At 43.9% G+C, this 14,967-nt stretch overlaps 1 protein-coding gene across 1 annotated transcript in view; it reads right to left on the bottom strand.

The window, feature by feature from the left end:
- Nucleotides 1-655: 655 nt before the first annotated feature.
- Nucleotides 656-14,967, bottom strand: part of LOC310985362 (GTPase IMAP family member 8-like) — a gene marked incomplete at its 3' end in the record, with an annotated part of 47,299 nt that continues 32,987 nt past the window's right edge. The window contains exons 3-8 of the mRNA XM_083970936.1: nt 13,331-13,900; nt 10,847-11,371; nt 10,635-10,757; nt 3,587-3,962; nt 1,523-1,787; nt 656-769 (exon numbers count right to left, since the gene is read on the bottom strand). Coding sequence (XP_083827062.1) covers nt 656-769; nt 1,523-1,787; nt 3,587-3,962; nt 10,635-10,757; nt 10,847-11,371; nt 13,331-13,652 — 1,725 coding nt within the window. The 5' untranslated portion in view covers nt 13,653-13,900. The remainder of the gene's footprint in view (nt 770-1,522; nt 1,788-3,586; nt 3,963-10,634; nt 10,758-10,846; nt 11,372-13,330; nt 13,901-14,967) is intronic.

The following is a 14,967-nucleotide window of genomic DNA, read 5'->3' as shown; positions in this document are numbered from 1 at the left end:
CAAATACCTCCATGCTGCTCGTCTGTAATGTCCCTCTTGTATTGAAGCCCCGACATGAGAAATTGTTCCGAAAAAAATCGAATAAGTCTATATTTTAAGCTTGTTTGTAGCGGAAGCTCCCAGCACTGCTCTTCCTGGCGCGAGATTTGGACGGACCAGGAACTAGACTAGACTTATTTAATTTTTTTCGGAACAATTTCTCATGTCGGGGCTTCAACACAAGACGGACATTACAGACGAGCAGCATGGAGGTATTCGGATGTTTTTTGGAGTGTCTTTTTGGATGATGAAAAGTGAGCTCCGTTCGCAACCGTCATATGGACATGCAGTGCTGCACGGAGCCCCGCTGGAACTCAGAGAAGCCACGGAGGACTCTGAAACTTCTCCCAGCCCTTAGTCCACATGAGGGTGAGTACATAATGAGTGAAATTTGAATTTTGGGTGAACTATCCCTATAAAGAGAGATTCATCACAACATGGAAACAGTGACTCCTCCATAATCAAACACCAATAATCAATCAATGAGTCTCTATCGGGATGTAGGAAGAGCCTATCAAAACAAAAGTCTGCGTACAGTTTACTGAGTCTTTTCTGCAGTAGAACAGTTAGAGCCTGGAGTCAGCGTTTCTTGTTCTTGTTATTTTTCTTCTATGGTTCAGAGGAGGCGGAGGTCCCTCTTGAGGAAGTTCCGGACTTTCCTGAACCACCGGGACACAGGGTTTTCCTGCTCCGCCACCTCTCTGGCTCTCCTCCGATACTTCTCCTCCAGCTGGGTGGTGTAGAGCTGCACCTCCTTCTCATACTTAGCCTCCAACTCTCTCAGCTTCCGCGCTTTTTTACTCTCTCGTTTTCCCTCTGCTTCCTCCTTCAAACTTCCCCCTCTCCTCTCTCTCTCCATCCTTTCTCCCTCCATCGTCTCTAACTCCGTCCTTTCTCCCTCCATCCTCCCTTCTCTCTCCATCCCTTCTCCCTCCATCGTCTCTGTCTCCATGCTCCATCCTCTCTCCATGCTGTGTCTCCAAATCCTTTCTCCCTCCACCCTCCCTTCTCTCTCTTTCCTTTCTCTCTCTCCTCTCTCCCTCTTTTCTTTTTCCACCCTTTCTCTCTCTTTCGCCATCCACAGTCCTCTTGCTGTCTCAACTTTCTTTATTTGTTCCTTCGCTATCCTCTCTCTCTCCATCCACTGTCCTCTCGCACTCTCATCTTTCTCTATTCGTTCCCTCTCCATCCTCTCTTGTCTCTCCCTCTCTATCCTCTTATTTCTTTCCGATTCTATCCTCTCTTTTCTCTCCCTCTCTTCGCTCTCTTTTCTTTCCAACTTCTTCATTCTCTCTATTTTGTCACTCACACTCTCCTGTCTCACCAGTGGGACTTGTTCGTCGTCTCGTCTCTCCATCATCTCCATCCTCTCCTCCTTCTCCACCTCCCTCATCTTCTCCTCGAGCTCCTCTCTCAGCTTCCTCTGCATCTCCTTCTTCTCCGTCTCCATCTCTGCCTTTTTCTCCATCATAATTTCTCTCGCCCTGTCCTGAATCGCCCTCTCCGCCCGCTGGAACATCTCGTTGGTGTAGTGTCCTCCCCCGTTGATATAGACGATGTATCTGACCTTCTGCAGCAGCTCGGTGACCTGTTGCCGCCGGTCGTCCATCTTGTTGTTGCTGCTGAAGACGTGGTACCGGCCGTTGCAGCGGTGAACCAGCTCCTGCAGCTCGGCGCTGTCCTTCATGTAGTTCTGGATGCTGCTGTCCTTCAGGAGGTCTCCGTGGGTGAAGAGGACCATGCTGTACCTGTTAGGTTAAATGGATAGTTCAACATTTTGACAAACTGGCCCATTGCCATAATCCCTATAGTCATAGCAGTAGGTTCGTTACCTTTAATTGTCAGTGCAAGCTGTTTTTAGAACGGTGGAGCAGAGCCGTGAGCTGCTCAGAGCTACGCTACGGAGGCTCATTATGGGATTTCTTGGTTTCCCTCATCAAACTCATCAAATACACAATCCAACAACTCCACAACGCTCTGCTGGACAAGCTGTGACCTGCACATTCACCACGCTATGAGATAATAACAGAACGTTACCAGACAGAGTTGTTTTATAGGTAAATGCAGAGACTTCTTGATGAAAAACTGTCCCTGAAGGCAACGCGCATCAGCGGCTTTGCATGAATTTCCCTCTAAAACAACTCTGTCTGGTAACGTTCAGTTATTATCTCACAGCGTGGTGAATGTGCAGGTCACAACTTGTCCACCAGAGTGTTGTGGAGTTGTTGGATTGTGTATTTGATGAGTTTGATGAAGGAAACCAAGAAATCCCATGAGCCTCCGTAGCGTAGCTCTGAGCAGCTCACGGCTCTGCTCCACCGTTCTAAAAACAGCTTGCACCGACAATTAAAGGTAATGAACCCACTGCTATGCTATGCTATTATGGCAATGGGCCAAGTTCAGTTCATCAGTTTCAAAACAAAAAACAATTGAATCAATAAATATATAAGTAATACTAAAATTAAAAAAAACAAACAGATAAAGAAACAATAAACCAAAATCTTCTGTAGCATATAATTGTCACAGCCTGGCTCTTACAGCTATGACAATGACTGATGTTGTCGGCCAGGGAGGTCGTGCAGGAAAGCACTGGGTTCAGCCCAAATGACCTCGTCTTTGGTCATGCGGTGCGTGGTCCTTTAGCTGTCTTTAAACCACCTGGGGATCTTGTTGAATATGTTAATGGTTTCCGACATCGTTTGTATACAGCTGTAGAGAGAGCCTGTGAGAATTTGGGTTGTGCTCAGTCCAAGCAGAAGAAGCTGTATGACCGCCGGGCGGAGCGGCGCCAGTTCATCCCGGACGAGCCCCCAATTTTGTGTTTATTGTTTATTTATTGTTTATTTAACAATAAATAATAAGATACTGCAACAAAGGACCAGATCATGGGGTGTGAGTGTCAGTAAATAGGTATGTAGAGCTTCTTGTGTGAGTGTAAGACATATGTGTGTGTGGGGTGTTGTAAGGTGCATAACACAAAGGTGCAATAAAGTAAACTAAGGACACTGCATCGCCGTCACCGGTACCTGCAGGAGAGGGGAAAAGGAGAGAGAGAGCACAATCAGCAGGCCTGGCTTTATAACCTGGTGACACCGGGCCCAGGTGTCACCGGCAGGCCTTGATCAGGAGGGCGTGACCAGCGGTATGGCACCAGCCCACCACTGGGGACGCCACATAATCAACACATGTTAATAATCTGTTCTTGTTTGTCTTTTTATTCTTATTTTATTGTATTTTTATCTGTCAGCTCTTTTATGGCTCTTTCTTATTTTCTTTAATTATTTATTACTTTTTATTCTAAAAATCTTTTTAAATTATTTTTTTAATCTCTATTTTTAATTCTTGTAACGTTTTTCTTAATCATTTTGTGCTCCTTGTCTTGTATGTAAATCACTGTGCAGCACTTTGGTAAACTTTTTTGTTTTGGAAATGTGCTATATAAATCAAGTGGATTGGATTGGACCAATTAATTATAGAATCATTATTCAAATTTTGAAGTTTTTAGTTGGATGAAACATGGATTTGTAGGTGTTTTGTTTTTTCTTACCTGTCTGCAGCGTCGCCAAACATCTCCTGGATCTTCTGCACCGTCAGCTTCTCCTCCTTCGTGAACCGTCCCACTCTGACCACGACCAGGAAGACGTGCGGTCCGGGGGAGCAGTAGGAGATGCACTGGGTGACGTCCGTCCTCGTCTTCTCCTCGTCCACGTCGGTGTCGCACAGACCCGGGGTGTCTATGACGACGACCTTCTGACCCCCCGCCGAGCCTCTGGCCTTCTGACACTCTTTAGTGATGGACGTGGCGCTGCATTGAGAGTTGAAGTACTCACGACCCAGAATGATGTTTCCTGTGGTGCTCTTCCCACTTCCTGTCTTCCCCACCATCACCATCCTCAGCTCTTCCTCACATCGCTCAGTCATGTCTGTTTGAGACCAAGAAGAAGAGCAAGAAGTGGAAACAGAAGGATAACTTTAGTCTAGTTATATTACGAACAGTTAGACAGGATAGAGATTAAAGGGATAGTTCACCCAAAATTCAAATTTCTACTATCTATCTACTCACCCTCATGTCGACTAAGAGCTGTGAGGAGTTTCAGAGTCCTCCGTGGCTTCTCTGAGTTACGGGAGGGTCCGTGCAGCAGTATTTGTCCATATAATGGTTGTGAATGGGGCTCACTTTTCTTCGTCCAAAAAGACACACCAAAAAACATCCAAATACCTCCATACTGCTCGTCTGTAATGTCCCTCTTGTATTAAAGCACCGACATGAGAAACTGTTCCGCCAGTCGTGATTTGCACTGACACAGGAAGAGCAGTGAACTGAGACACTGGAAGCTTCCGCTACAAACAAGCTTAAAATATAGACTTATTTAATTTTTTTCGGAACAATTTCTCATGTCGGGGCTTCAATACAAGAGGGACATTACAGACGAGCAGTATGGAGGTATTTGGATGTTTTTTGGTGTGTCTTTTTGGATGAAGAAAAGTGAGCACCATTCACAACCATCATATGGACATGCAGTGCTGCACGGACCCCCCCGTAACTCAGAGAAGGAACGGAGGACTCTGAAACTTCTCCCAGCCCTTAGTCGACATGAGGGTGCGTAGATAATGAGTGAAATTTGAATTTTGGGTGAACTATCCCTTTAAATTAAGTTGTTTTATAATAGCATATAACACACACACACACACACACACAAATAGATCCAATAAAGATTAGTTATTGATTAAAACCTGAAGGGCGTGATGATGTCCTGGATTTTATTGTTGTGATATATTTATTTCCTGCAGTGTTGCCATGGGGACACACGGACCTTTGACCTTTGCGCCTGTTGGATGTGAGTGAACAGGTGTAAGCAGGAATTTAGACAGGTAGGCTTACAAGAACATATTATAGATCCATCAGAACTCGTCACTAAAGTATACAGTATGTTAGAGGCTACGACCGGCTGACTCCGCCCACAGGTGAGTCCACTACAGGTGAGTCTACTACAGGTGAGTCACTTACCTTCTCTGTCTCACCTAAACCTAAACTGAACATGGATCAGAACAGAGTAGACAGGTGATGAAGTCAAGGTCATGTCAGGTGGGAAGAACCACTCACCTGACAGGTAGAGTAGAGTCTTCTGGCCAGAGCTTCTTCACCTGAGAGACGGACGGAGCTCCTTCACCTGAGAGAAGAACTTCCTGTATTGTTTCTGTATAAAGTTTTTTTGGGAGGAGGAGCCAGTTGCCATGACGAAGAGGAGGAGGAAGCTGCACTTTGACCTGAGAGTCGGTTGTGGCTAGATGGAGTATACATGATCTGCAGGAATTGACATGGAACCTCACCAAAAATTGTTGAGAACTCCCGACTGGTTAAGTTTAGTAAAACTGACATGTACAGGTGTAAAACAGGGGAAAAAAACAAAAAGTAAGTGACGCCATTGTATTGGTTGGGTTTAGGCACAGATAAGTAAAGTTTGCATGTTGTCTATGACGTCACTTCCATAGACTGTAAAAAGAATGGACGTAGCGTCCGTGACGTCACCCATTGGTTTTGGGGAGTCGTTTTTGTGACTCAAATATGGCGGCCTGAACAGCGCCATGTTGGATTGGCCGGCCGAGAACCCGCCCACTGGCCTCGAAGCAGCTGTCCACGGAGCTGCTCGGACCTGTCACTCAACGTTTGCGCGCCCTAATTGGCCAGGATCTTAACCTAATAACAGTAAAACGGTAGAGTTAAAAAAAAATTCACCCCCCTCAGAGTGTGTGCGGGGGTAGAAACTATCGATTGAGAAAAAAAAACGTTCTGACACCAGGCTTTTAACATGTTTATTGAGGATGTAAAATCGGCGATTTTAACATGGGGGTCTATGGAGAATGCTCCCTTCTGACACCAGCCCCCAGAGGAAGCCGGGGGGATTGCAGTTTTTTGAACGCGGAAGTGAGCTTCACTTCTCAGACCCACAACTGTCCCCTTGGTCACTTCCTGCAGATCATGTACTCCATCTAACAACCCTAAGAGTCAATGAAGACTCATCAGTGTTAAAGACACTCTGGTGGTCAGGAGAGGAACTGCAGCTGTGAGAAAGTCTTTGGTTGCTGCAGCAGTCAAATTTTTTAACAAACATTGTTAGGGTCAGACTTGACACTGCTGCATAGCATTAAGTGGTATTTATTCAGTAGGCTATTTATTCATTTTTTATCAGGTTTATGTGGTATTTAATCATGTCCTTCTCTTTTCCCAGTATGTCCTATATTTAGATCATGTTTCACTGGCCTTTACTGAGTTAGTTGTGCATCTGGTGTTGTGTGCAAATCGCGCGAGATTTGGATGGACCAGGAAGAGCAGTGCTTCGAGCTTCCGCTACAAACAAGCTTAAAGACTTATTTAATTTTTTTTCGGAACAATTTCTCATGTTGGGGCTTCAATACAAGAGGGACATTACAGACGAGCAGTATGGAGGTATTTGGATGTTTTTTGGTGTGTCTTTTTGGACAAAGAAAATTGAGCTCCGTTCGCAACCGTCATATGGACAAATACTGCTGCACGGAACCCCCACTGTAACTCAGAGAAGCCACAGAGAAATTTGAATTTTGGGTGAACTATCCCTTTAACAGACAGAGATTATATTGTAATTTACTGTTGTGTAGGCTATGTCTTTGGGTTGCCTCACCTGAGTTGCATCCCGGGCTTGATGTTTCCTTTGTCTCTTATCTTGACAAAGATCCACTTGGATCGAAACGTTGATCTATAATAAACACTCGAGAAGCTTTATACAGTGAGTGGACTTCACTCTTTTCATCTAAGTATATTTTGTTTTTTAGTCCTGCACCTGTAACACGTTTGGATGTGCGTGCTTTACCCCACTATTGTGTCCCTTTAGGCTCTCCTCAGAATCTCTCCAGCTCCTCACAGGCCAAACACATGTTCCTGAAATGTGAAAGATGCTAGTATAAAAACAGAAAATGTAATAAAAGATGATTCCAGTAAACACACACACACAAAGAGAGAGAGAGAGAGAGATTAACAACAGAAACTGAAGCTCAGTGTGAAAACAAATGATGCAGCTGTGTGAATATTAATGAGTTGGTTTCATAACTTCTCTGTGTAACTGAAAACAGGAAACACTGAAACATCTGTTTGTGACCTGAAAATTCAAACGGATGAGTCTGATGAGTCATGTGAGTCTGTGGCGGGAACACAACGGCTGCCCAGTGGGATTCTGGGAGAACTGACTTTTTTGGTGAGGTAAGAGGGAAAAAAATGAAGAGTTCAGACAGAGACTGAGATTTACAGACGGTGAGCTGGTCAGTGAAGGAGACGCTGAGTCAGTCTGTTTCCTCTCAGCCGATCTGTGATGTCACAGCTCCCTCTGCTGGTCAACAGCTGCTTCACATCTGTCTTTGCACTTGTCACTTCCTGCTTCTCATTTCCTCTCTGATTGGTTCAAACATCCGCACAGTGAACATGGCTCGGTTCTGTGTTTGTTCCAGGTCCAGATCCAAATAAATAAATAAATAAATTGGTCTCTTTCCTTGTGTATTGAATGACATGTTATTTATTTAATGTATGTTATTATGTGATTTTATGTGCTATTTTATGTGGTGAGGCCAAAGACACATTGTGGACAATAAAGGCAATGACAGGTGTCACTGATTTACACTGTACTGACTGTTTTCAGACTGATCCAATAGAAACAGAGCTACATTTCAGAATAAAACACTCAGAGAAACCAAATCCTGCAGGTTGTTGGAAGGTGACGGGTCCAGGTGACTGCAAATTGTGATGTCACAGGACATTTCTGAATACAGGCTGTGTGCATTTCTCTGTGAACTGGGGCTTTGACACTTTCACAGTATGTAATATAGAACCTAGAGCTGCTTTATAATCACACTACACATGGACATCTACCTTTATACTGTATGGAGCTTTACTGTAATACAAACATCTACCTTTATCTTACTGTATCTTATTCTGTATTAGAATTTTATTGTGAATCTGCTGCTAATATTCTGTTTTACCTTATATTTATGCAGATAACAATGCCATGCAGCGCTTATGGCATTGTTATCTGTTTTCTCTCTTATATGTATGCAGGTTGCTATCTGTTTTCTTGTTGTTGTAACTGCTGCTATACTCTACTATACTAAATAGGACTATGTTTTTTCATATACTTGCGCAGGTAGCTTCCTATTATTATCCTTTTGTATGGTATGTCTGTCCGTCTTTAAATGTGAGGACTACGGATGGAAATTAGCTTTGAGCTGAATCCGGCATATTTACATGACGTGATGTGCGTGTCACAAATTGTTCATTAATGTGCATTGTCCTCGTCAAATAAACAATAAAATGAAAACTGTATGGAGCTGTAATACAAACATCTACCTTTATTTTGAAGGATTTAATAGAAACATCTACTTTTATACTGTATGAACAGAGTGACACACTCAGCATGTGAAGAGTCATGACCTTGCAGAAACACACTCACACTCACACACACATCACACACACTTCCCGGAAACAGCGAGCAGTGAGGGAGGGGGGTGATGCTCGTCTCCTCCCGTCTCTTCCCGGCAGTCTTCCCGACCCCTCACGAGATGAAGCGCACCACAGCCTCGGAGCGAGCTGATTGGATGCTGCAGAAACAGCTTTTGGGCCAATCAGAGAGCGGCCAAGTCGACCAATGAGATACGAGAAAGAGATGAGAATGAGACAGAGTTCCCATCATCAGTGTCACAGAGTGTGTGTGTTCAGTTTTACAGCAGATCAAACACAACTCTGACAATTAAACACACACACACACACACACACACACACACACACACACACACACACACACACACACACACACACACACACACACACACACACACACACACACACACACACACACACACACACATTCATCTAAGTCAGAAACGCTGATTCACTAAATATAGACTCTGATAGAGATGTAGGCCAGACCGGTGATGCAGCAGAGGTCAGAGTTGTTCACTGCCCTGGTGAACATGAACATCTGGCCAGATGCAAAAAAGAAGAGGAGATGAATGTGTTAAACATGTTTTTGTGTTTTTTCCTGTAAATACTGTGGAAACACTGAGAAAAGAAATGTAATTACAGTGAAGTAAAAAAATAACTTCACTGCTGCTGATTCACTCAGTTCAGTTCAGTTTATTTGATTAGCATTTTATCCCCCACCCCCCGTCTAACAGATGGAATTCACTTAATACACACAAATACAAATACAATGAGGAGTGATAATTGAAAAGGTGTAGACTGAAGCTCATGCTTATTATGCCTACCCTTTTTACCAAAACGAATGAGAAAAGAGAAAAAGAGAAAAAAATACAACAGCGATGAGTCGGGTCTGGACTTTTTTTTGGTTTTTGGTTACTTTAAACATGATTTGTGCCGTTTTAAATTTCACTACATCATAAAATTTAAGGGTGTTTAAATGACCAAAAAAAAAGCATTCCTTGGCTCTGTAAATTTTGAGTGTGTGTGTTTTTTGTGTGTGTGTGTGTGTGTGTTTGCCCCCCTGCTGTTTGTCTTCATCACTGGATCTCTTTATGTTGTTTATGTGATTATTGTTGTTGAGTTGTCATTAACCTCAGTTTGTCCACACATGATGCTTTCACTGAACACACGCACACACACACACCTTTTTCACTAGTTTTCATCACAGAAGGAAACTAACCAATATACAACTGGTTTAATACAGTTGATCAATCAATCAGTGACAGGAGACATAGAAGGGGAGGAAGAGGATGAGAAGGAGGAGAGGAGGAGGAAGAGAAAGAGGAGAAAATAGGAGGAGGAGAAAGATGAAGAGGAGGAGAGGTGAAGGAGGAAGAGGAGACCCCCAGCATAATTTATTGAACAAACAGAAGGAGAACATCCAGACAGGAAACAGGTTTAAATAAAGTTTCAGTGTTTTGAAACTGTGTCTGTGACATCAGAGCATCATGTGATGTCAGAGTGATGTCAGAGGTCACATGACAGGGCTCTGATCATCCACCAATCACAAACAGCCGTGCTCTCACTTCACTTCACGTCCTGTTCACATGTTTGACTCTGAGGTTACGGTCCAGCTTCTAGACCTTGTCAAGATCATGATTTTAAAAATCTTTTAATTTCTTTTACCATAATGGTGCTGCTGCTGCTGCGAGCGCCTCGTCCACTTGATCCAGCAGCTGTCTGACCTGCTGCCTGTTTCCTCTCTGAGTGTTGTCTAACACACAGTATCTATCTCCACAACTGGAGACCAGCTCAGACACCTGTATGTTCGACCTGATCAGCTGTTCGATGGTCTGACCTCTGAGCTGGTCTCCATGAGTGAACAGGACCACGGATCTGTGAAGAAGTGTACGGGGCCACCCCCTTGTCACAGCCCGGAGCAGGATGGACTCTTCTCTGGACATAGGTCCAATTCTGACCACAAACATGAAGACGTGTCCTGGGTCCCAATTAAACATAAAACTCTGTAACTCACTAGTCATCTGATAAGGATTTCCTACAGTGAGTCCAGGAGTGTCTCTCACGGTGACCCAGCGACCCTCCACTGCTGCTGATTCACACACAGTCTCTGTACTGCGGGAATCGAACCTACTGTGTGAGGGGAACCGGTCTGAGTCCAGGATGGTGTTGGCTGCTGAACTCCTCCCTCCTCCACGTAGACCCACCAGAGTGATCTCCCTGTCCACCAGCTTCAGAGATTCCTCCAGACCAGCAGCTGCAGAGAGAACACACAGCCATGTCAAAGGTCAAAGGTCAAAGAGCTGCAACACTGTCAGGTCAAAGGTCATCATCATCAAAGGTTACCTGACTTGCGCAGCAGATCCCAGACCTGCTCCTGTCCTCTGTCTTCATTGTTGAACAGATGATACCGGTCTGAGAACCTCCCGACAACACCAGACAGTGAAGTGTCTCCTGCCTCAGACAGGAAGTCCTGCAGAGACACGTCCTTCAAGGTGTCTCCACCTGTGAAGAGCAGGTAACAGGTTTTAAACCGTCGAGGTCCGAGGGCTTCGATGGCGGCCTCCACGGCCCTCTGGTCTGAGAAGGAGAACCGTCCGACCCGGACCACCACCAGGAACAGACAGGCAGTGGAGGAGCTCAGCTGGTTCTGACACCAAGTTCTGATCTGCTGCTCTGATCCAGGTCCTAGGATTCCTGGAGTGTCCACCACTGAGATCTGTTTCCCACACACTCGTCCTCTTTCCACTCTGATCCCTGTGGTCACAGGTCTGAGAGACACTCTGGACTCAAACGCAGCTCGTCCCAAAATACTGTTTCCTGTTGCACTTTTACCGACTCCTGTGTTTCCCAGAAGGACGATGGTGAGATCTGGATCATGTTGGAGAAAAAAAAGGATAAAAGAAGACTGTAAACATCTGATTTGATTTGTATATACAGACATGGACAAAATAGTTGGTACCCTTCCGTTAAGAAAGAAAAATCCACAACTCTCACTGAAATAACTTGAAACTGACCAAAGTAATAATAAATAAAAATTTCGCCTTTGAATTGTTTAAAAAAAAAACTAATGAAACTGGCCTGGGCCTTTAACTGAATCTTAATTAATTTTGTTGCACAACCTTTTGAGCCAATCACTGCAGTCAGGTGATTTCTATAACTCTGCACTTGTCGACTCCATGTGTCTCAGGTTTGAAGGTTGTCCTTCTCCAGACTGCATCTTCCATCTTCTTGAATATCCTTCTTATTAACTTTTATGCCCTGTTTCTGCTGAATGTTTGTATTGTTGTGTATATTTGCTATTGTCTTTTAACCTATCTTTTCTCCCTCACAGCCCCCTCTCCCCCCCCCCCCCCCATCAAGAAGCTTATGCCTCTTGTCAGGCCATCATTGTAAATAAGAACATGTTCTTAAGGAGGTTAAATAAAAATAAATAAAAATAAAATTCCAGCTCCTTCCACAGATGTTCAGTAGGATTCAGATCAGAGCTCATTGAAGGACATTCAGAACAGTCCTGTGTTTTGTTCTGAACCATTCTTGGGTGTTTTTAGCTGCTGTGTGTTTTGGGTCATTACCCTGTTGGACGCCCCCTGACCTGCCTCTTAGATCGGGCTTTCTGACACTGGGCAGCACATTTGCCTCCAGAACGCCTTGATAGTCTTGAGATTTCATTGAACCCTTTAAAACCCCCTCTTAAACAACCCTGTGTGGTAACGTTCTGTTATTATCTCATAGCGTGGTGAATGTGCAGGTCACAACTTGTCCACCAGAGCGTTGTGGAGTTGTTGGATTGTGTATTTGATGAGTTTGATGAGGGAAACCAAGAAATCCCATAATGAGCCTCCGTAGCGTAGCTCTGAGCAGCTCACGGCTCTGCTCTGCCGTTCTAAAAATATCTTGCACCAACAATTAAAGGTAACGAACCTACTGCTATGACTATAGGGATTATGGCAATGGGCCAATTTGCCAAAATGTTGAACTATCCCTTTAAGTCTTTTCAGCCCTTGAAAAATAATAATGCAATGAAAACATGTTCATATTCATTCCTAAACAACACAACACAAATATTTTAACTTAGGAAGAATTTATAAATCAATTGTGGTGGGACAATGTCAATGTTTAATCCCAGCAGTGGTTTTTATAATCTTCCTATAAAACCAGATGTGGTTCAGGTGATGACCTCATCAGTGCCACATTAAACCAGCACTAAGTAACTTTTCAACCTTCATAAAATATTTTCATAACTTTTGTGATGATACATCGACTTACAACAAGTTGAATGACACCTCTGTCGTGGTCTGATGGGGTCTGTATCTCTTTCTCTGGCACTAAGCAGCTTTGAGGAGCATGGTAGGAACCCTGCTCTCACTTAAGTTTCACTTTCACTTTTGCGAGTCACAACAAGGAGGGAACAGGCAAAACAGCACTTTAGCAATGGATTATGTTTGTGTTTTCACTTTGAAATGATCCACTGGAAACAGAAACTTAGTTTTGATGTCTTCTGTTAATTTTAATGCAGGATATTTACAGGGCTTCACGCTAGTGTTCATGGGAAATGGAGTCTTCCTTCAGGCAAAACACTACCGCTTTGGTCCACAGGCGCCGCCAAACTCAACCAAAACTGAAAGTTCTTTAGTACTGCTTTAAGTAGAATGAGTTGTGTTTGTATTGGTATTTAAAAGAAAAAAAACTGTAATGGAATAAGTGCCAAACATGTAGAGATGCTTTTTAAGAAACATTTTTGAAAGTGGTCTCTTCATTTTTTCTGCAGATGTATAGGCTGCTATATATATATGTGTGTGTGTGTGTGTGTGTGTGTGTGTGTGTTACCCTTTGGTCCTGGCAGCTCACAGCTCCTAAGCTTCTCTCCCTGCTGCAGCAGCTGTTGGACCTGCTGCTCCTGTCTACTCTTGTCTTCTGTCTTGTTGTTTAACAGGACACATCGGCCCTCAAACTTCTTGACCACTTCTCTCAGGGAGCTTCTATCGGATTTGAGGATGTAGTCCTGCAGAGACTCGTTCAGGTCGTCTCCCCCTGTGAAGAGCAGGAAGCTGTTCTTCAGTCCGATGTCTCCGAGAACGCTGATGGACAAATTCACGGCCTTCTCCACCTCCTTAGTGAACCGTCCGACCCGGACAACCACCAGGAACATACAGGGAGTGGAGGAGCTCAGCTGGTTCTGACACCTTGTTCTGATCTTCTGCTCTAATCCAGGTCCTAGGATTCCTGGAGTGTCCACCACTGAGATCTGTTTCCCGCACACTTGTCCTCCTTCATCTCTGATCTCTGTCGTCACAGGTTTGAAGGACCGTCTGGACTCAAATGCAGCTCGTCCTAAAATACTGTTTCCTGTCGCACTTTTACCGACTCCTGTGTTTCCCAGAAGGACGATGGAGAGATCTGGATTTGGACCTGGACCTGGACCTGGATCCATATCTGAGGATCATGAGACCTGCTGGAGACAACAGAGAGAGACAAGCATCTGATGCTAACTGCTCAGAGAGGTGTTTGTGTGCAGGCTACTTGTACAGCTACACATGTGAGGGCCAGTTTGAGTTTTAAACCATCAGAGTGAGGACATTTTGGGAAAGTGAGGACATTTTGGCCGGTCCTCACTAACTCAGACCCCTATGTTTGAGGGTCAAGACTTTACAATAACTAGGTTATTATAATTAGGTTAAGAGTAATGGTTAAGGTTAGGTATTTGTTTTGGATGGTTACGGTTAGGGGCTAGGGAAAACATCATGTAGTAGTAGTAGTAAACCTTTAGGCAAGAATTGCTAAGAATACATTCTTATTAAGGCAATGGCCTGGTAGGAGGTGAAAGACCTCCTAAGGGGAAGGGAGAGGGGGAGGCTATTACATTAAAATATAGACAATAAAACAACAGTGACTCAAAAGAATAAAGAATAAAGACAATAAGCCAACATAATGCAATGACACCACAAAATGACAGTTAGTTTGACGTACAGTGACATGCAACAAGTTATATAAGGACAGAGACACTAAAAAAAAAAACAGTCATACTAGATGAGACAGTAACAAAACAACAACAGTACAGACGGTGTTAGTGATGTTAGTGAGGAGACAGGATCAGAGAGAGCTTTGGCTGGGACAGCTGCAGGTAAACTTTATGGACTTAGTTATGACATGTTTGAAGGAGTTGACAGAAGTAAGAGTTTGTAACTGTAGGGATTTTTGGAGTTGATTCCAGCTGCGGCGGCCGCAACCTGGAAAGAGGAACGGCCCAGGGAAGAGTGTGCCCTTGGGGCATTTAACAGGATGATTTAACATGTCAATGGGTATCCTCACAAAGATAGCAATAAACGTGTACCACAGTCTGTTTACACATCAGTTATTTGACAAGTGTTAGGCTACATTCATTATAAAAACTGAATTTATAAATGCTATGGAAACCTGTAAACCAGAAGCTGTTTATGTTTATGTCCATTTGTGCAGAGCTCAGT

The sequence above is a fragment of the Trachurus trachurus genome (assembly GCF_905171665.1).
Source record: "Trachurus trachurus genome assembly, chromosome: 4".
Lineage (NCBI taxonomy): Eukaryota > Metazoa > Chordata > Actinopteri > Carangiformes > Carangidae > Trachurus > Trachurus trachurus.
This window is presented reverse-complemented; position numbering and strand designations above follow the sequence as displayed.